Below are 20,622 nucleotides of genomic sequence, written 5' to 3' on the forward strand. Positions count from 1 at the left end.
AGGAGGCAGGGGTCCCCGAAGCCTCTGAACTAGGCTTTCAGAAGGGAACCAGCGTCTGTTAGGGGCCTACTGTGTGCGGAGGTCTGCTCTGGGCGCTGTCCCCCAGCCACCCCACTTGGTCCTCGGGTACCTCCCGGGGAGTGAGGATGCCCGGGGCAAGTGAGGAACCCTAGGAGCGGGGAGGGGCTGTGTCCCGCCTGCCAGCAGAACCCAACAGGCACTCAAGTGCTAGGAAGCAGATCCCCTCAGAGACCCCCTCCGGGCCCCAGGGTGGGGACTGGGGTTGTGGGCGGACAGGGCCCCGAGAGTCGAAGTCAACTTCGGTGGTCGCCTGTGTCTGAGAGCCGGTCCCGAGGAGCCGACACCGGACAGTGCCTAGCCCCGAGGCTGGGAGGGGCGTCCGCTTACCCTCTCTCGCCCTCCTCCTCCCCTCCTCTCCTTCCCGGGCGGGGTTCCCGGAACGGCCGGGCCGGGCAGGGGCGGGGCGGGGCGGGGCGAGGCGAGGCGAGGCGAGGCGAGGCGAGGAAGCGGGTGGACGCGGGGGTCTCTGAGGCTACGGCCGCGCTACGACCGTCAGTCCGTCCGCCCACCCGCCCAGCCATGGCCGCGCCGGCCCCAGCGCCTCGGATCCTGCTGCTGTTGCTGTTGCTGCTACCAGCGCCTCCGGGTGGTGAGTCTTGGCGGTGGGGGAGTTTATCCTTGGCAGGCATGGGGGGTGGCCACGTCCGCGCCGTCCCTGGTAGGAGCCCGGGCAGCGCCGTCCCCGCAGTGACCCCAGACGAGCCCTAATAACTTCGAGGCAGTTAGCGGACCCGACGACTGGTCTCTCCTCCACTCCAGCCTCCCTCCCGTCAGCACTGACACTGCCCAGACCCCAGGCAGCTGCCATCATTGTTCTGTCCTAGAATGGGGAGGGTGGGGGTGTCTGTCCTAGAGTGTTCCAAGGGGCTGGGTAGGATTCCCTGCCTGGCCTTAGCGGGGCATGGTGGCAGCAGGGAGGCCTGGCCCCTCCATCAGAGGCCTTCCCTCAGCCTCTGTTTATTGGCTGGGAACCTCCACACTCTGCCTCCATGGCCCTGGTACTCCTGGAGACTGCTGAAGCTGGCCCCCAGGGCTGGAGGAGACACACTGTGTGTGTTGATTGTAGACGGATGAATCACAGACGGCGGAAGCAAGGCTGGGGGCCTTTCAGGGGTAGGGATTGGAAAAGCGCACTGCCCCCACCCACCTCCATAGGAAGCCAAAAATCCTTCTGGGGTGGGTGGTTTCCTCCAAGGGAAGGACTTTATTTCCTTGGGACTGTGGACGAATCTGGAGGACCTGGGAAAGTGAGAAGGTAGAGCCCTGTTCTCTGGTCCAGGGAGGTCTGGACAGCCTGGTTCAGAGCGTCTGGGCATCAGAAGAACATTTGTGTCATGGGCTTTTGGCTCAAACAGACTCACCTGTGTGTGTCTTCAGGCCCAGCTTAGACGCTTGGGCTGGACTGTGGCTGTAAAGCCTGTAATGGGCCTGCTGGAGGTAGGTTGCCCGAGCCTCCCAGTAGCATGGGCTATGCTGAGCGTACCTGCTGGCAGGTGGACAGCTGGCTACATTGGGCCTGTTGGTGGTCCCATCCTCTGCCCTGCAGCTTTGCCCAGAGCAGGGTTCTGCCTGGAGCTGCCAGGAATAAAGCATCTCCCCCACCTAGTTGTCCCTTCTCAAGGAGGTCAGTCAGTGCCTCTGCCTTTGGACCTTGCTCTGCCAGTGGCCCCAGGGTGCATGATACTGTGGGGGAGGAAAAATTTTCCCTTCTTGCCATCTAGGTTCTTTGACTGGTCTAATAATTAAATTGATGTAAGACAGATTAACAGGAGAAAAACAAAAGTTTAACTGCATACCTCCTGTATACATGAGAGAGACACAGGAAAACTGAGTAACTCCCCCAAATGGTGGAAGCCCTCACCTTAAATACCATCTTGAACTAAAGGCAAAAGAGGATGTTGGGGGTCAGTTATGGGAAGTTACCGGGAAAAGCCCAGTAAACAAGGGTAAGGTTGTTATGCAGATTTAAACCTATGCCTTCAGCATTGATTCTAGAGATAAGGTCAACCCCCTCTTCCTAGTACAGCGAGGGAGATACACTTACAAATGGAGAGTTCCTTTATACTTACAAATGTCTATTACATTTGTAATAGGGTAACTTCTTAGTTTTCAGAGCTTCTCCTATGTCTGCAGTTTCTTAAAAATAATCTGCTTAAAATAATCCTTAGGCCAAAGAGGAATATTTATTTAGTTATTTATTTGGATGTGGACCAATTTTAAAGTCTTTATTGAATTTGTTACAATATTGCTTCTGTTTCGTGTGTTCATTTTTTGGCCACGAGGCCTGTAGGATCTTAGCTCCCCGATCAGGGATCGAACCCACACCCCTGCATTGGAAGGCGAAGTCTTAACAGTGGACTGCCAGGGAAGTCCCCAAAGAGAAATATTTAGGGGTGACAAATTTTCCCTTTCAATATACCAACCAGGCTGGGTCTCTAGACACTGCCCACTGCCCTGGGGGCATGACCAGGCTGGGTCTTTAGAGTCCCAGTGCTGTGCCAGGACTTTGTACCTCAGGGTTTATCAGGACTATCCCCAGCCTACCATAGTCATCTGGGCCTTCCTGGACTGGGTGTTCCATCTGGGGCCTGTCTAGGCAGAATCCAGGACCATTCTGTCCTGCTGGTGGGCACTAGATCTGTGCTAATGTAGCCAAAGGATGCGTGGGAACATTTGGCCGTAACATCTTCCTGGAAGCTTGCAAACTTTGTGGTCAGTTTCCACACTTGTCAGCCAGGTATACTTAGACCCCACCTCTGACTAAGAGCCTTGTGATGGTTCTGGGGCTCCTACTGCAGGCCCAGCCCAGGGCTAAGTACTGCATGGACACTTCTGTGGCGGGAGTGACTGTGGCCCATGGTGAATTGGTCAGGAGGCAGCCTGCTGTAAAGCTATAGTCTGTGAGGGCCGGCTCCTGAAGTCGTAGTGTCCAGCAGGGACTGAGGCTGCTGTGGCTGAGCGGTAGGGACAGGGAGTGAGGATTAAGAATGGGTCAGTCTGGGGCTTCCCTGGTGGCGCAGTGGTTGAGAGTCTGCCTGCCAATGCAGGGGATGCGGGTTCGTGCCCCGGTCCGGAAGGATCCCACATGCCAGCGGAGCTGCTGGGCCCGTGAGCCATGGCCGCTGAGCCTGCGCGTCCGGAGCCTGTGCTCCACAACGGGAGAGACCACAGCAGTGAGAGACCCGTGTACCGCCAAAAAAAAAAAAAATAATAAAAGAATGGGTCAGTCTGGGCTCGCCTGGTGGCGCAGTGGTTAAGAGCCCACCTGCCAATGCAGGGGACATGGGCTCGAGCCCTGGTCCGGGAAGATCCCACATGCCGTGGAGCAACTAAGCCCATACGCCACAACTACTGAGCCTGCACTCTAGAACCCTCAAGCCACAACTACTGAGCCCGCGAGCCACGACTGCTGAAGCCTGTGCTTCTGTAGCCCGTGCTCCACAAGAGAAGGCACCACAGTAAGCCCGCACACTGCAATGAAGAGTAGCCCCCGCTCATCGCAACTAGAGAAAGCCCGTGCACAGCAACAAAGACCCAATGCAACCAAAAATAAAAAATAGTAAATAAAATAAATTAATAAAAAAAATATTAAAAAATAAAGAACGGGTCGGTCCACTTCGCGCTCCCAATGTTGGGGGGAACTAAGATCCCGCATGCCATGCAGTGTGGCCAAAAAAAATAAAAAGAACGGGTCAGTCCAGGGCCTGGTCCCTAGCAGCTGGGACTGCTGGGCTTGGGTGGCTTCTGTAGGAGGGGGCCTGGAGTAAGGCCTTGATGGGTAGGTAGATTTGAAGGTGGAGGATGGGAAACAGGTAGAATACGGGCAGAGAAGGGGGTGACCTTCAAGGTCCTTTGTAGTCTGGACCCTGCTTTGTGGACTCTGGGCTTGATCCCATGGCCTGAGAGTGGGGAGTGGCCCAGTCAGACTCACACGTAGAAAGTTCACTGTCCCATCTGGAGGGCAAGTGGACTGGTGGGAGAGGGAGGGAGCCCAGGTTGGCACCTCTGCTGTGGCCCAGGGGAGAGGGAAAGGCTGGTTGGGGCAGTGGCCAGAGGTGGCCAATGAGTGGGATGGCTCAGAGATGGCTTGGCATGCTGGGACCTGCTGGCCTTGCTGGGGAAGGGGCTGTATTGGCTGGGACAGGGTGGAGGCCTGGCCCCATGGCCACAGATGAACGGTGTGTTTCTCTGTTTCAGCCCACAGTGAGGTGTGTATGGTTTCCGCTGGACACAACCTCTTCCCCAAGTTCTGTCCTGATTTCTGCTGTGGCACCTGTTATGACCAATACTGCTGCTCTGATGTGCTGAAGAAATTTGTGTGGAATGGGGAAGAATGTGGTGTTCTGGAGGCCAGGTGGGTGCATCGGAGGTCACAAGGTAGGCAGCCTGAGCCTGCCCATCTTTCCTCTCAGCCCTCTCGAGATGGTGGCAGATCACTGAGGGTGGGGGACTGGGGAGTCCTTGTCCTGGGCTGGACTCCCCAGACCCTGCTCAGGTAGTCCCTTGTTCCTCTCTCCCCCACTCTCGAGGGCTGAGCTGGTTTCTCAGGGGTTGGTGGCCTCGGCAGGCCCTGTGGCTCACCCCTGGGTGTGTACTTGTACCAACGTGTCCTCAGGGTGGACACCTTGGCATGAGTGTACCTCGCAGTGTGTGTGTGCACCTGGTGGGGGGTTGTATGTGATTTGTGCAGGTATCATCTTGTGGACCCTGGAGGGCATAGTGCATGGGTGTGTAGCCCACTGTGGGCCATGCCTGTGTCCTCTTGCCATGGCACGTGGATTTACACTGCATCTTGGGTTTAAACTGTTTCATAGGCTGGAACCAAGGTTCTAGGACCCTGTGTGTGTCTCCCTTTGCCATACTGTGTGTTTTGTTTGTGTTCGGCCACAGGTATAGAGGGTTGAGGTAGTCACACTGCTCAGCTCATGGCAGGTGACCATCATTGGTCTGGGCAAGACCAGCCCTCCACCATCTTACACCATGTTATTTTAATCTCCCATGACCATTCCATTCCCCTCTTATTCTGTAGGCAACCAGTCTGTTGTATTCTTTCGATTATTTGTGTTGCAAAGTTTATATTCTGTGGGCACAGTGAACCCTCTTACTTTTTGCAGTCAGTGCAGTGTTTGTAAGACGCATCCACATTGCTGTGTGTACACCTGGCCTGTGCCCATCACTGCCATGTATTCTTTGTGGTGTGAGTCCAAAACTTGCTGTCATAGATAACTGTGGTGGGCATCCTCATATACTTCCTCCTTTACAGAGCCATGTGAGAATTTCTTGCCAAGTACAGTGGAGCGAATTGCCAGGTCAGAGACATGCATGTAGTTACTGACTAAGGAGTCGCAAAGTTCTCTGGGGAATGGCGACACCAGGCTGTATGCCTGATGGATCATATTCTACCGTTTTACTGCTACCCTTTTGCTGTCTTTACATTTTATAAGTGTCTTCTTTCTTTCTTTTTTTTTAAAAAATTTATTCTGGTAGCTTTAAAAAACAGGAGGATTTATTCCATTTAAGTTTAATGTAATTATTGGTATTTCTGGGATTACATTCAATATTTGCTATCTTGTTTTGTGCTTTATATTTGTCTCTCTTGTTCTATATTTCTTTCTTTTTCACTTACTGTATTGTTTTGGTTTGTTTTCATTCCATTTTTTCTTCTGTTGTTTACTTCTTTTTCTTTCTTTATTTATTGGCTGCATTGGGTCTTTGTTGCTGCGTGCGAGCTTTCTTTAGTTGCGGCAAGTGGGGGCTGCTCTTCTTTGAGGTTTGCGGGCTTCTCATTGCGGTGGCTTCTCTTGTTGTGAAGCACGGGCTCTAGGTGCATGGGCTTCAGTAGTTGTGGCATGTGGGCTCAGTAGTTGTGGCATGTGGGCTCAGTAGTTGTGGCTTGTGGGCTCTAGACCGCAGGCTCAGTAGTTGCGGCCCACGGGCTTAGTTGCTCTGAGGCATGTGGGATCTTCTTGGACCAGGGCTTGAACCCGTGTCCCCTGCATTGGCAGGCAGATTCTTAATGACTGCACCACCAGGGAAGTCCCATGTTTACTTCTTTTTCAATCTGTATACTTTTATTTTTTCTTGTCTCATCACACTGGCCAGAACCTCCAGTATAATGATGAATAGAAATGGTGAGAACAGACATCTCTGTCTTGTTCTCAATTTTAGGGAGAAAGCATTCACTATTAGGTATGATGTTAGCTGTAGCTTTTTCATAGGTGCCCTTTATTGGGTTGAGGAAGTTCCCTTCTGTTCCCAGTTTGCTTGGAGTTTTAATCATGAAGGGATCTTGAATTTTGTCAAATATTTTTCCTGCATCTTTAGAGATAATTGGATGATTTTTCTATTTTTATTCTGTTAATATGGTAAATTATATTGATCTCATTCTTAAAGAATATTTTATCTGAGCAGGACTTAAGTTGATGGTTATTTTCTCTGACTTCCATTATCTCTGTTGAGACATCAGCTCAATAGTCAGTTGTCCATCATTTAAAAGAAATCTTTTTCTTTCCTTGTGAGAGCTTTTTAAGATTTTTCTTTTCTTGTCTTTGGCATTCTTCAGTTACACTATGATATATCGAGGTATAGATTTTTAAAAATTTATGATGTTATGTTTGAGCTTCTTAAGTCTGTGGTTTAGTGACTTTCATCAGTTCTAGAAAATACTCTGCTATTCTTTAAGTATTGCCCTTCCTCCTTCTCCTTTCCTTCTGGGACTCCATTTATACATGCTGCATCTTCTCCTCCAGTGTCCACATCTCCTAGTCTCTCTTCCATATTTTCATCTCTCGGCTGCATTCTGGATAATGTCTTCTAACCTTTCAGTTCATTCAATTCTTCAAGTGTCTAATCTGCTGTTAAACTCATTCCTTGAGATTGTTTTTTGATCTGTTATGTTGTAACATATAATTCACATACAGAAAACTGCATTAAAGTAAATGTACAACTCAGCGATTTATCACAAAGCAAATATCTGCATGACCACTCTGCAGGTCAAGACATCAGAAGTCCTGTTGAGCTTACTCCCAATCACTGTCTCTCCTCTCATCCCACTAAGATAGTGATAATTCTTAACTTTTATATAGCCTTGCTTTTCTTTAGAGCTGTAATACCCAAACATGCATCCCTAAGTTCTATAGTTTAGTTTTTTTATTGGGGTTGGGGGCAGTATATATCATACATACATAAAAGTACACAAATATAAAGTGTACAGTTCAGTGAATTACTGCAGAGTAAACACATCCACATCCACGTAACCACCACCTATCCAGGGCAAGAATTAGCACATCACAGCATCCCAGAAGCCCCCTCATGTTACTTACCAATCAGTATTCCCTCTGTTATCCCCAAAGGTAACCATTAAACTGCTATACCTGTTAAACACACACACACACACACAGACATACACATGACGTCATACATCTATTTCCTATCTGGTTTCTTTCTCTCAACATGTGAGTTTCATCCATGTTGTGTTGTCTGTTCATTTCCATTGGTGTATGTTAAGTTTTATACCACAGTTGATCCATTTTAATGTTGATGGACATCTGGATTGTTTCTTCCTTTCCTCCCTCCCTCCCTCCCTCCCTCCCTCCCTCCCTTCCTTCCTTCCTTCCTTCCTTCCTTTCGCTATAACAAATAATGCTGCTTTGAGCATCTTTGTACATATCTTTTAGTGCACATGTATATGGATTTCTTTTAAGTATGCCTAGTAGTAGTAGTGCATGTAAGTAGAGATCAAATTTCATTTTTTAATTTGGGTATTCAGTTGACCCAGCGCCACTTATTGAGAAAACTATCTTTTTTTTCTGTCACTCTACAGTGCCAAGTTTGTTACAGATTGAGTGTCCACATATGCGTGTCTGTCTCTAGGTTCTCTATTATGTTACATTGGTCTGTTTGTCTGTCCCTGGGCTAAAGCAGACTCAATTACTGTGTCTTTATAATAATCTTTGATATTCTTCAATATTGTCTAAGTGATTTAAAAAATAATTAATTTATTTTTGGCTGCATTGGGTCTTCGTTGCTGCGCGCGGGCTTTCTCTAGTTGCGGCGAGCCAGGGCTACTCTTCATTGTGGTGCGCGGGCTTCTCATTGCGGTGGCTTCTCTTGTTGTGGAGCACAGGCTCTAGGCATACAAGCTTCAGTAGTTGTGGCTTTCGGGCTCTAAAGCTCAGGCTCAGTAGTTGTGGTGCCCAGGCTTAGTTGCTCTGCGGCATGTGGGATCTTCCCGGACCAGGGCTCGAACCCGTGTCCCCTGCATTGACAGGAGGATTCTTAACCACTGCGCCACCAAGGAAGCCCTGGCAGGCGGATTCTTAATCACTGAGTCACCAGAGAAGTCCTACATTCTTTCTTAAAGGATATTTTTCCTCGTTATAGATTTCTAGGTTGGCAGTTATTAACTTTCAGCACTTTGAAGTTATCAAATTTCAGCACTTTTTTTTAAAGATCAATTTATTTATTTGTTTTTTATAAATTTATTTATTTATTTTTGGCGGCATTGGGTCTTTGTTGCTGCGCGCGGGCTTTCTCTAGTTGTGGTGAGCGGGGGCTACTCTTCGTTGCAGTCTGTGGGCTTCTCATTACGGTGGCTTCTCTTGTTGTGGAGCATGGGTTCTAGGCGTGCGGGCTCAGTAGTTGTGGCTCGCGGGCTCTAGAGTGCAGGCTTAGTATTTGTGGCACACAGGCTTAGTTGCTCTGTGGCATGTGGGATCTTCCCGGACCAGGGCTCAAACCCATGTACCCTGAATTGGCAGGCAGATTCTTAACCACTGCACCACCAGGGAAGCCCTAAAGTTCAGCACTTTGAAGCTTTCATTCCATTGTCTTCTTTTTTTAAAAAAAAAATTTATTTATTTATTTATTTGGCTGCGTCGGGTCTTCATTGTGGCGTGTGGGATCTTTTAGCTGTGGCATGGGATGTAGTTCCCTGACCAGGCCCCCTGCATTGGGAAGGCAGAGTCTTAGCCACTGGACCACAAGGGAAGTTCCCTCATTCCATTAACTCCTGGTGTCTGTTGTTTCTGTTGAGTAATCAGCTGATGGCTTTATTATTGCTCCTTTGCAAGCAACATATCTTTTCTCTGACTAATTTTTAAGTTTTTCCTCTTTGTATTTGGTTTTCAGCAGTTTTACTATGATGTGCCTAAGTGTGCTTTTCTTTGAATTTTTGCTGCTTGGGGTTCACAGTACTTCTGGAATTGTTGGCTTGTTTTTTTTGTTTTTGTTTTTGCTAGGAGAAAAACAAACAATTTTAATAGCATGTATATCTCCTGCATTTATGGTAGATATCCAGGAAAACTGAGTAACTCCAGCCATCATCTTTTTTTTTTTTTTTTTAATTAAATTATACACTTCATTTATTTATTTATTTTAGCGGTACGCGGGCCTCTCACTGTTGTGGCCTCTTCCATTGCGGAGCACAGACTCCGGAAGCGCATGCTCAGTGGCCATGGCTCACGGGCCCAGCCGCTCCGCGGCACGTGGGATCTTCCCGGACCGGGGCACGAACCCGTGTCCGCTGCATCGGCAGGCAGACTCCCAACCACTGCGCCACCAGGGAAGCCCCATCATCTTTTTAAATATTGCTTCTGCCCCATTCTCACACTTCTCCCTCTAGGACTCTAATTACACACATGTAAGACCTTTTGTAAATTGTATTCCGTATTTCACCTACTCTCTTTTGTATTTACATTTACCATCTTTTTGTCTCCAGGCTTTAGTGTATATATATTTGTTTGGGCCTATCCTCCAATTGTTTAATTATATCTTGCACTGTGTCTAATAAATTATTATTATTATTTTATTTTTTTATTATTATTTTTTGCGGTACGCGGGCCTCTCACTGTTGTGGCCTCTCCTGTTGCGGAGCACAGGCTCTGGACGCGCAGGCTCAGCGGCCATGGCTCACGGGCCCAGCCGCTCCGCAGCATGTGGGATCTTCCCGGACCGGGGCACGAACCTGCGTCCCCTGCATCGGCAGGCAGACTCTCAACCACTGTGCCACCAGGGAAGCCCATAAATTACTATTTTTGTGTGTAATTTTTTAGTTCTAGAATTTTTGTTTCTTTTTTATATTTCAAGTTCTTCTAAACTGCTTAATTTTTTTCCTTTCATCTCCTTGAACAAAGTATGTTTTGTTTTGTTTTTTAATATTTATTTACTTATTTGGTTGCACTGGGTCTTAGTTGTGGCAGGTGGGCTACTTAGTTGCAGCTCGCTGGCTCCTTAGTTGCAGCAGGTGGGCTCCTTAGTTGTGGCATGCAAACTCTTAGTTGTAGCATGCATGTGGGATCTAGTTCCCTGATGAGGGCCTCCTGCATTGAGAGCACAGAATCTTATCCACTGTGCCACCAGGGAAGTCCCAAAGTGTTTTTTTTAAACTTAATTTCATTTTTATAAAGCAGGTTCTTATTAGTTATCTTAAAGTATGTTTTGTTTTAATGTTAGGGTGTGATAACTTCAATATTTAAAGCCCTTGTGGATATTTCAGTTGTTTCTGTTGTTTTCTAGTCATGTTGTCTAGTGTCCTAGTGTTCCTGAAAATCTTCAGTTGTGTGCCAAACATTGCATTTGCAAAATTGATTGTAAACATTTGGACCTTAGGACTTCCTCCAGGGAGGATTGATATTGCTTTTGCCAGGGACATGAGCACTCTAAGGTCACCTTGGCCTAATTGCAGAGCTGAGCTGAGAAACTCATGCTGAGTTTCTCCTTGCTTTTCAGGACCCAGCCCAAGTGGGTGGGAATCATCAGGGCTTGCCCACCTGCTGGCCTCTGGATATAATTTCTGCCACCTGAGGCTTTCAGAAATGCTGCTCTCAGCTGCCCCTCTGAAATAGGCTAATGCCCCCAGGAGAAAAGGGGCTTCAGATGCCAGGCCCACCTCCGTGGAAGTCTCTTCCCAGCCACACACTCCCCCCGCCCTCCCTGCATCCCAGCTTGGTGTGCTTTACTCTTGTTATTGCTTGCCAACGCACACACACTGAAGTTTTAAAGAATATTTTCTTCTCAGCTTTACTTGTCCTTCAAAGTTAGTACGGTATAGTTGTTCCTAATGCTCTTGCATTTTTTTCTTTGTTTCTTGAATTTTATTTTGTTAATTTGTTGAGAATTTATTTTGAGAATTTTCAAATACATACAAAAGCAGAGAGAATAATAAATCCATATATCCATCATCTGCTCCCATAGTTATCAGTACTCTAACATTAGTGTTCCATATACCTCCCACTACTTTTGTTTTCTGGATTATTTTAAAACCCATCCCAGGCATAAAAATTTCTCCTTAAATATTAGTTATCTGCAGAAGTGAGTCCTTTAAAAAGAAATATAATTATATATCAGGAACACACTTGGCACAATTAACAGCAGTTCATTAATAGCTTTCTGTACTAGTCTGTCTTCAGTTGCCTCCATTTGTTTCAAAAATGCCTTTTCACAGGTGGTTTGTTCAATTCAAACAGTTATTATCATTTTGGGGAGGGGGGCCGCACCATGAGGCTTGTGCGATCTTAGCTCCCTGACCAGGGATTGGACCCAGGCCTCGGCAGTGAGAGCGCCAAGTCCTAATCACTGGACCACCAGAGAATTCCCAGACAGTTATTATTTTTAAAATCTCTCTTGTGTCTATAGTTTACTCCTTTTCCTTCTGTATTTTTATCTTTTTGCGTCTTTTCTCCTTTTCTTGATTAGTCTTGCCAGAGGTCCACCAGCTTTCGTTCTGTTAATCTTCTCTTATTTTCCATGGCTGCTATTCTCTTTTATTTTTGCAGTTATCTTTATTAATTCCTTCCTTATTTGGGGGGTTTGTTCTATTACATTTTTCCCGTCTTCTTCAGTTTACTACCATCTCAGTATTAAAGCTATAATTTCCTTCTAAGAACCCTTTAGCTGTGTTTCACAAATTTTGACCAGTGGTATTTTTATTATCATTCAGTTTTACAGATTTCTTAATTTCCTCTATGATTTCTTATTTAAGCCACAGCTCTTTTGTTGCTGTTGTTGCTGTAATATGTTAGTTTCCCAAGGTATGAGGGTTTTTTTTTAGGATTTTTTTCTTTAATTTTGTAGCGTGTGTCTTTTGTTACTGATTTATAACTTCATCCCATTGTGATTGAAGATACTTTGTATGATAACTGTCTTTTCAGATCTCTTGAGACTGGTTTTGTGGCCTCACATGTGGTCTGTCCTAGAGAACGTTCGATGTGCACTTTAGAAGGATGTGTGGCTTTGTAGCCTGAGATCTTGGTGTGTGTGATATCCGTCCTCCAGAGGCCCCCAGGGCTACTTCTCTGGCCCAGTATGGGGCTGGCTTTCATGCATGTTCTGTGTGTGTGCTAAGTTAGTGTTTGTTCGTTCTCGGTGTGCTGGGTGGGGCGCAGGCATGTTAATTGTGAGGTTTCCTTTTTGCAGCGTCCCCACCAACGTGGAGCCACCGGAACAGCTGGGCTCAACACTGAAGTTTCGCTTTAGCCTGGACAGCGACCCCATGTCTGGGTAAATAAAACCTGCAGTCTGGGTACATCTTCCTGGAAGAGGTGACAAGGGGGCTCAGGAGGGCTGTGGGGACTGGGATGGCACAGAGTCCTTGGCCTAGAGCCTCAGGGAAGCTGTCACCATATCTGACCTCCAGGACCTTTGATCCTTGTGTTGGGTGTCTTCATCATTGTGCCAGGGATGGGGGAGACTGTGGTTGGGGGTTCACGATGGAAAGGCCAGGTGTGGGTGGTCATATTGACCTAGGTGATGGTGTGGGCACAGGTGACCTATGGATGTAGGTGATGGGGATGATAGTGGCAAAAGGTGATAGTGATGCGGCAGGGGTGGCAGGGATGAGATGATGGGGGCTACAATGCTGAGTGTGTGGTGATGGTACAGTGGTGGTGCTGGGTGCAGTGGTGGTGGGGAGAGGCCCTGACAATAACCACGACCCACAAACCCTGACACAGAGACGGTGCATCATCAGTTATCCCAGCATCTTTACCCCACAATAATCACCCCATCACTCTGCACCCCGCACCACCATTGCCCGCATCACTGTCACCACTGCCACCATTACCCCAACACCAATACCCACCACCAGCATCCCTATCACATCTGGCTTCCTGGTCCGGGATAGGGTGATGGTAGATGATGGTGGATGTGTGGTAATGGGGGAGTAGTGCGTGTTGATGGTGTAGAGGCTGATGGTAATGGGGGCTATGGTGGGGCTCTGTAATGGGGTGACAGGCAGGTGTATGATGGTAGGAGGTGATGGTGGTGATGGGGGACAGTGACAGGGAGATGTGATAAGGATGCTGGTGGTGGGTATTGGTGTTGGGGTAATGGTGGCAGTGGTGAAAGTGACAGGGGCAATGGTGGTGCAGGGTGCATAGTGATGGGGTGATTATTGTGTAGTAAAGATGCTGGAATAACTGATGATGCACAGTCTGTGTCAGGGTTTGTGGGTCATGGTTATTGTCAGGGCCTTCCCTTCAGGGGGCCGGGGAATACCCCAGTTGCCCAAACTCCAGTCCCCTTGGCCAGGTTCTTGCGCTGTCTTGTTGCCACCGTGACGGGTGTTGTGATGCACATTTCGCGTGGATGGAATGGGCGTGCAGCTGCTTGTGTGTTTTCCTGGCGGAGTCTGTTCCACGTGCCATCTGCCCTCTACCTCGGTGGATCTAGAAGCGCCTCTGAGAAGGTCCGCCTAGGCCTGGTTGCCCCTTTGGAGGAAGAGACTTTGGGCTCTGGGCCTGTGTAGGGGGGTCCAGGTTCTTGTCCTGTCCCATCTTGCCCTGTGGGCCTGGGTGAGTGTGGGCCTCTTTGGCTGCAGAGGAATTGGGGCAGGGCTCCTGGGAGTGGGGGAGGGGAAGAGGTGCAGCTTTGCTCCTAGGCAACCGTGGCTGGGCCTCCTCCCTCTGTTCTGCCTGCTGATCCTGTTCCCTATGTTGGTCAGAGACTGAGACCTGGAAGCGCCACTCCCTCTACATGCAGGGAGCACCCCGTTGCTGAGGCCCGAGGCTGTGGGCTTTCAGTTGGCCCCACATGGGGGTCTGATGTCCAGTCAGTGTGGGCCTCGTCCTGGGCAGGCACCGTGGAGGGCTCTGGGCAGTGCTGGGGTCTGAATGGTGTTTTAGGATGAAGACCACTCTGACTGCTCCCCGGAGTATGTCAGCAGCTGGCGGGGAGCCTGGACCATGGCTTCCTGGTCCAGGTGTTGTAGGCCAGAGAGAGGCTGGGCTGGCGGGGTGAGGTGAGGTGAGGCTGCTTGCTAGGAAGGTTGCCAGGGAAGGGGCCGCGGTGTGGTGTCCTGCTCTCTGCCCTGCATGGGGAGATACAGGACAGAGGAGGAGTGGGTTCTGGATGAAGGGCTCGGATTTGGGTGGGATTGAGTGTGTTGAGGGTCAGCTGCATGAGGAGCTGGAGAGGGTTCAGAGAGGGGCAAGGAACGTGGAAGGTGGCCTGGTTTGTGAGTGAGTACTGAGCACTGTGTGAGAAAGGTGGGTTCCACACTGCAGAACAAGGTCCCCCAGGAGGCAGAGGAGAAGTGGCTTCCCGGGGCCAGCTCAGGAGCATCTCCCCCCACCTCCTGCAGATGCGGAGGTGTGAGTGTCCTGCTGCCTCCGCACCAGGCCATCTTGCCCATCTGCTGGGAGTGCAGATGCTGCTCAGCCCCCTTGGGCCCCCACCCCATCCTGCCCCATCTCTCCTCTGCTTCTGAGCAGAGCCCCAGCGTGGTGCACAGCACCTGCCTTACAAAGGTTTAGGGCTCCAGGAGTAGGTGCTGGGAGGGTGGAGGGATGGGGTCATCAGTGACACGTCTTCTGTGGATGCCCCCAGGTGGTCGCCCCCCTGGGCCCCAAAGAGACATCCTCTCCTGTGAGCATTCGTGTGATGCCCCCTTGGCCAAGGGCACTGTTGTTTGTCCATTGGAGCATTGGTTCCTTGGTGGGGTCCAGCCCTGGTTGGAAGCTCGGGGGACACTCGACAGGGGAAGGACCCTATGTGCTGAGGGGGCCTGTGCCAGCTCTGCCCCCCTCCCCACCTCCGACCCCTCTCGCTTCATTCTTGGACTTCACCCCCCTACCCCCGCTCTTCCTCTGGGTGACTCCTTGGGTTCTCCAAGAAGGAGGCACCAGTTCAGAGCACAGCGATGCAGATGAGACCACATCTGCCTGTCATGGCCTGGGCTCCATGCTCCCCATGGTGTGGCCATGTTACCTGTGGGTCTTCCACCCACTCTCCGCTTTGGCAGGTGACTCCTGTCCTGCCCTGTTGATGGTCAGTGGCTGGTTTTCTCCCCAGAGCTTCCTTGGTTCCCTGTCATGGTTCTTTTGGGTCCTGATTTCATTGTCCCTTCCTAGCTCCTTTCACTCACAGGATGATCAGGCAGGAATGGTGTGTCTTGAAGCACCCAAGTGGTGGAACTGCTGGCTCCAGGCTCCAGGCAGGTCACTGCTGACCCTCTGCGCTGACTCTGCTGTGATGGTGCAGGGGGAGGGCAGGGAGGTCCACTAGGTGAGGTCTGGGCATCGCCAACCTGTGTCAGTTCTCAGCCCTCACTGTGCTCCTTCCGCAGCTCTCTCACCCAGTGTGTCACGGCCGCGTGCTGCCTGGCCAGCGTCGCGGTGAGAGTGCTGGTGTCTCAGTTCCAGAGACGGCCCTCTCGGTGTCTGGACGTTGGAAGTCTTTGGCCTCCTAGGGGCCGTCCCATTCAGCCCCGCTGCAAGCTCCTTGCCTGGGCGCTTGTTCCCCTGGCCTTCTGTCCCTTCCTGCCTAGGCCAACTCTGCCTTCTGAACTTGGCCTTTGGGCTCCTTGATCTGGGAGGTAGCCTCAGCCTTGGGAAGCCCCATTCCTTCCTCTCGGAGGTGTGGTTCCATTAGTGTCGTGGCCTGTTGTGGCCACAGGCCCCTGCCCCACTCTGCAACCACCCCTCAAATATTGCTGTTCCTCAGGGCAATGTGCCTTGCTGTCCTACTAGGTGCTGCCCATGGGGTCCCTGAGTGAATTTATTTATTTGTTAAATACTTATTGAGCACCTCCTGTATGTCCAGTCACTGGAGATACAGTGATGGTCCAGAGCTGGTGCAGTCTGTGCATCCATGAATCCACAGGCTGGAGGTAAGATGCACATTAGTCAAACGCTCACACAAAGGAGTGTGTGTTTATAAACTGAGGTAGACAAGAATTTGATTTGTAAGAGCACTTATCGAGGAGCCTTACCTCATCTGCATGGTCAGGGAAGGTGTCCCTGAGGAAGTGATGTTTTGAGCTGAGGTCTGAAAAGTGACCAAGGGGTCACTTTGTGTAGGGGTGGGAGGAAGAGAAGAGCAGACGGCGCAGTTGGGCGGGAGGAAATGCGTGTGCAAAGGCCCTGAGGTAGGACACAGCATGGTGCTTTCAAAAGCTGAAAAGGAGGGTGATGTGGCTGGAGCACACAGGAGGGAGGCTGGGAGTCCCAGGCCACACAAGTTTTATCTTATTTAGACTTTTAATTAAGATTAACATTTGCCTCTTGTAAGTGTTACTATCTGATAAGACAAATCCTAGATTTTTTTCCTTTTATTACCAACTATTATATATGTATTTATATATGTATACACACACACACAGAGAAAAGTACAGATACACACACACATCACACGAAGTTTAACAAGTAAATTATAAAGCAAATTCCTGTGTGACCCCAGGAGCTACAGGAGCCATACTAGGCTTTCGAGCAGGAGTGACAAGATAAGACCTGACAGGGTGGCCAAGGGGACTTGGGGAGGCATCTGCATCTTCCTGGTGAGGCAGGTTCAGGTTCAGGCAGGTTTGTGGCTTGGAGCATGTGCTGGTGGGAGAGGAGGAGCTGAGGGGACGGGCCGGCGGGCCCCCGGGTCTGCTGGTAGGCTTAGATGGCTGAAGGAGCCCATCGAGGGGACCGCTGGAACAGGGCTGGCCGGCTGAGCTGGGCGGAGCAGGAGCGTGGTTTGGGGACCCTAGGCGGGGCATGTCTTGGACCCCGTGGTAGTGCTCTCCTGGACAGTGGGGTGGAGAAGCTGGGCCTGGGCAGGCAGGGCTGAGGAGGCAGCTCCGGGAAGACAGCCGAGCACTTCCCTCCCCACTCCTGGCCCCAGTTTGGAGCGCAGCTGGGAGCAGCTGGGGCGCCTGCCAGCCGCACTGTGTCTTTAAGAGGCCCCGCATCTCTCCTTCCTGCCTCTGACGTCAGGGGTAGGGGAGGGCCGAGGAGATTTGCTTTACTTTTCCTGGAAAGGGGAGGAGATTGAAACCGAGTGGCCTCATGATGGAAAGGGGAAGTCCGGGGGTGCAGGAGGCCCCTAAGTGAAGGTGGAGGCTAACATGGGGTGAGCTTGGGCGCCATACTGTGTGTCAGAGACAGAAGAGAGAGAAAGAGAGATTAGAGATCGGTGGTGGTGGCCCTACAGTTGAGTGCTATTGATTGCGTGTGAACGTGGGTGTGCGTGTCTACATCCCTGGGTCAGTGGAGGGTCTGGGAGGAGCCTGTGGGTGAGGAGCAGTGACAGGCTCCTCTGGTTCGGCAGGAAGGTACCTCCTGACGGTCCTGTCTTGGGGCCTTGTTCTGGGCCTCACAGTGGCCAATGGCTCCTATTTTACGAACGCAGTCAGGTATTTTGAGTCTGGATTGTGAAGGGTCTGTCCTTAGTCTGTCCCAAAGCTGTGCACCGGGCCTTGCTGAGCTTGTGCTGCCCGTCTGGGCTGCGAGATGGAAGACCCTCCACCCAAGGCGGGGCGCAGCCTTCCCCCAGGCCTCAGGGGAGGCGAATGCCTAAAGCTCACCAAGCCCCTTCCACGTTTTGATGTGCTTGGTGCAGTTGCCTTTTACTGGCACACTGCTTGGCCTCGGGGAACAGGGGAGGACAGCTTGGGGCTGTGGCTGTGCCCTTGAAGGTCGGCTTTGGTGAACTTCGCACCACGGCCTGCATTCTCAGGGGGCGGGCTCTCCACTTGGTCCTGGTCCTTGCTGAGGGGCCTGCGTGGGCAGGGAGGCGGCCTCTTCAGAAGGCAGGGCCCCTCCAGCCCCGCCTGGCTCTTACTTTACCCACCTGCCCTTCTGGTCAGAGCGAGGGTGTATGTGGACACCTGGCACAGTGCTTGGCACCCAGCAAGCTCACCGTCACTCCGGGGGCCAGCAGCCCTACCCTGGGCTCGCTGCGTGCCTCACTTCACTGTCCTGGCCACACCAGCCTCCCCTTTCCTGGAACTTCTCCCCGTTTTCGTTACCTGTGCTTCCTGAGTCATTTTCCTTTCAACACCTGCCTCCTCTAATAATCTGTGGGCTCCCAGAGGCCATGAGTTGGTCTGTCTTGCCCACCTCTTGAGTTTTTGGTTCAAGCCACACAGTGCCTGGCTTGTGGCATGTACTCGATGGGCATCTGCCGCTGGCTCGGTGGGGGTAGACAAGATGTGTGTATGGGGGAGGCACCTGAAGAACTCTCTCCCGTGCTCCTGAGGGTGTGGCCAGGGGCCCCCCCCGGGTGACTCTCAGTCAACCCCATTTTACACTTGAGGAAACACCTGAGGCTGAAACAGGTTCAAGCTACATACCCCAGAGGTTGCTCTATCTGTGTTGCCCAGAGTCTCCCCTGGCAAGAGGGGTGCACCTTGGGCATGGGTGTGGTGTGGACTGCTGGTCCTAGGTAGGGGAGAGAGGCCCTGGGCCTTGACTGGCTTTTTGGCAGGTTTGGAACGACTGTGGCCGTCGGACTGACCATCTTTGTGCTCTCCGTTGTCACTATCATCATCTGCTTCACCTGCTCCTGCTGTTATTTGTACAAGATGTGCCGCCGACCGCGTCGTAAGCATCTCCAGCCCACCTGCCCCACTGTGACCCCTTGTGTGAGGGTGCCGACCCCGGGTGGTGGGCGTGGTTTACCAGGGGCCTGACGGAGCTGAGCTGGAGGGAGGGGTGGCAGGCCTGAGGGTCCTAACTGGGACTCTCTTTTCAGCGGTCGTGACTACCACCACAGCCACCACAGTAGTGCACACCCCTTACTCGCAAGCTCCAAGTGTGCCGCCCAGCTACCCCGGACCAACGTACCAGGGCTACCACCCCATGCCCCCCCAGCCAGGGATGCCAGCAGCGCCGTACCCCACACAGTACCCACCACCCTACCTGGCCCAGCCCATGGGCCCCCCCGCCTACCATGAGACAGTGGCTGGTGAGTACCCCTACCGACTCCAACTGTGCCGGACCCCCTGCAGCCATGCCCACCGCCAACCAGTGTCCTCTCTATTTTCAGGAGGTGCAGCCATGCCCTACCCTGCAAGCCAGCCTCCTTACAATCCAGCCTACATGGACCCCCCGAAGGCGGCCCCCTGAGCACAACATTGCATCTCTGGCTGCCACTTGATCTGTCATGTGTGTGTGAATGGGTATGCAGGCACGGTCCTTTTCTCCCTGTGCGTGGTGTGTGTGTCCTGTTTGTACATGAGGCTTCTTGTGATGCCAATGAGGGGCTGGGAACAATTCTTGCCAGAGTTGCTGGGACCACACTCTGTTGCCTTCCTCACTCGAAATCATGCTTCCTGAAATCTCAAGCAAAATTCAAAGAACAGTTCTTTTCTAGACCACCCCAGGGAGAGCAAGTGGGGCTTGTCACACTAGGATAGTACAGACTTTTGCCGGCAGGATGCACACGTGTTCCAGTTTCTGCAGAATGGCTAGCCATTGCTCAAGGCCATGGCTTGTCCCCAGGCTTGTCTTTGAAGAACCCGAGGATGATGCAGGCAGGTGGGTGAGGCTTGGGAACTGGCTACAGGTGAGTCTCAACCCTTACCCATAGCTCCCTGAGCCTGTGCCATGCCCAGTGGAGGGTGGGCAGCCTCCTGATATCAAAACACCTCAGGCAGAACCCCACCCTCCCCTGAGCGCTGTGTGCCTGGTCTGTGTTCTTGCATCCCTCCTGGGACCACCTGGAGGCCCACATTTACCCTCGGTCTGGCTGCCCTGGTTGGCTCTGGCCGCCACCTTAAGTGGGCAGGGTGGCCTCTGTCCACCTACACACTCAGGTGTCCTCCCTGCAGTGTTTTTGTTTTACTTTTAGCTAAGTATTTTGCCTGTTTTCTGTTTCAAAATGTGTGTAATAGTTGCTGTGAGGCTGAAACCCCTGGGTCCTGGAGGAAAATTGCCCCAGAGAGCAGAGGAACTCTGATGTCTGATAGTCCCTGCTTCCCCAGCGCCAGCCTCACAGGCTTTCCAGCTCCTGTACCCCAGGCCACAGTTTGTCTTGGCAGTGGGGACGCCTGGGCCAAGGTGTCGTCTGGACCAAAGGTGGAGGGGACCCTTGGTGGCTGCTCTTGGCCCAGACACATACCTCGCTGTTCCCTATCCCTCCGTTAACGTCTCACCACATAGTAGCTTTGTACCTGTTGATGTGTTTTGGAGTCTAGGGTCTGCACCCTTGTTTATAATAAATCCAACTATTTGGAGCTGCTGTCTCCTTTCTTGGCTGCTGGGATTGGGTTTTAGGCTAGGTATCATTTCCATCCAGTATTTGAAGTTCCTTGTCTTCCCTACTTTTATTGGGCTCAGA

General features: G+C 51.3%; 1 protein-coding gene across 2 annotated transcripts; it reads left to right on the forward strand.

Annotated features, from left to right (window-relative positions):
* The first annotated feature begins 486 nt into the window (after positions 1-486).
* On the forward strand, positions 487-20,518 carry SHISA5 (shisa family member 5). 2 transcript variants are annotated; one of them, XM_030866988.2, is made up of 6 exons: positions 487-670; positions 4,279-4,435; positions 12,496-12,579; positions 18,769-18,884; positions 19,036-19,248; positions 19,330-20,518. In XM_030866988.2, the coding sequence occupies exons 1-6, from the start codon at positions 601-603 to the stop codon at positions 19,407-19,409; spliced, it is 720 nt and encodes a 239-aa protein (XP_030722848.1). In that variant the 5' UTR covers positions 487-600; the 3' UTR covers positions 19,410-20,518. The 2 variants fall into 2 exon arrangements, with proteins under 2 accessions (XP_030722848.1, XP_030722851.1); XM_030866991.2 differs by lacking the exons at positions 487-670; positions 4,279-4,435; positions 12,496-12,579 and adding an exon at positions 17,255-17,412.
* Positions 20,519-20,622: the final 104 nt, after the last annotated feature.

Source organism: Globicephala melas, chromosome 11 (genome assembly GCF_963455315.2).
Source record: "Globicephala melas chromosome 11, mGloMel1.2, whole genome shotgun sequence".
In the NCBI taxonomy this organism is placed as follows: Eukaryota; Metazoa; Chordata; class Mammalia; order Artiodactyla; family Delphinidae; genus Globicephala; species Globicephala melas.